General features: G+C 54.3%; 1 protein-coding gene across 1 annotated transcript in view; it reads left to right on the plus strand.

Annotated features, from left to right (window-relative positions):
* The window catches only part of elk1 (ETS transcription factor ELK1), a gene marked incomplete at its 3' end in the record, with an annotated part of 7849 nt that extends 7082 nt beyond the window's left edge, over positions 1–767 (plus strand). The window contains exons 3-4 of the mRNA XM_017404467.3: positions 233–420; positions 495–767. Coding sequence (XP_017259956.2) covers positions 233–420; positions 495–767 — 461 coding nt within the window. The remainder of the gene's footprint in view (positions 1–232; positions 421–494) is intronic.
* Between the last annotated feature and the right edge of the window lies 1 nt (position 768).

The following is a 768-nucleotide window of genomic DNA, read 5'->3' on the forward strand; positions in this document are numbered from 1 at the left end:
GTTCCCTCACTGACTGACTTCCTGTTCCCTCACTGTGTCACCTGACTGACTTCCTGTTCCCTCACCGTGTCACCTGACTGACTTCCTGTTCCCTCACCGTGTCACCTGACTGACTTCCTGAAAGCACATGTTGTGTTCTGGCCCCTCGGCTGCCCTGAGTCCTAATCATGGTTCTTAGAACCTCGGTCCTGAAGGTCCTCTGGCCGATCGTGACGTCACTGTTTTCTTCTTCAGAACATCATCAAGAAGGTGAGCGGTCAGAAGTTTGTGTATAAGTTTGTGAGTCAGCCTGACCCCTCCCTGTCCGATGGGATACGCAGCCCGGAGGACGGACAGAGGAAAGACTTCTCTGACCCAAACACCCAGTTAAAAGGCCTGGGGGGCGTGGCCTCGAGCTGTCAGTCAAAGGGCTTACTCCAGGTACACCTGACTGTCCACATGTTTGTTCGTGGTGATGTGTGACGTCATTAATGGGTCCATCTGTTCGACCACAGAGATCATCTCCCAGCAGCTCCCAGAAAAGCTCCAGAAACGACTACATGAAGTCTGGCCTCTACTCCACCTTCACCATCCAATCCCTGCAGACTCCACCCAACCCGCGGCCAATCAAATCAGAGCTCCTGCTGCAGTCAGACCCCGCCCCCAAGGCTGACCGCCTGCCCAGAGAGGTGAGTCTGTCGAGTCAGGTGACGTCCTGCAAGACTAAACATCCCATCAGATCCTGTCAGGTCAGCTTGATTTTACTGACTGCTCCTCCTCCTCTTCCTC

The sequence above is a fragment of the Kryptolebias marmoratus genome, unplaced genomic scaffold, assembly GCF_001649575.2.
Source record: "Kryptolebias marmoratus isolate JLee-2015 unplaced genomic scaffold, ASM164957v2 Scaffold62, whole genome shotgun sequence".
NCBI classification, from domain to species: domain Eukaryota; kingdom Metazoa; phylum Chordata; class Actinopteri; order Cyprinodontiformes; family Rivulidae; genus Kryptolebias; species Kryptolebias marmoratus.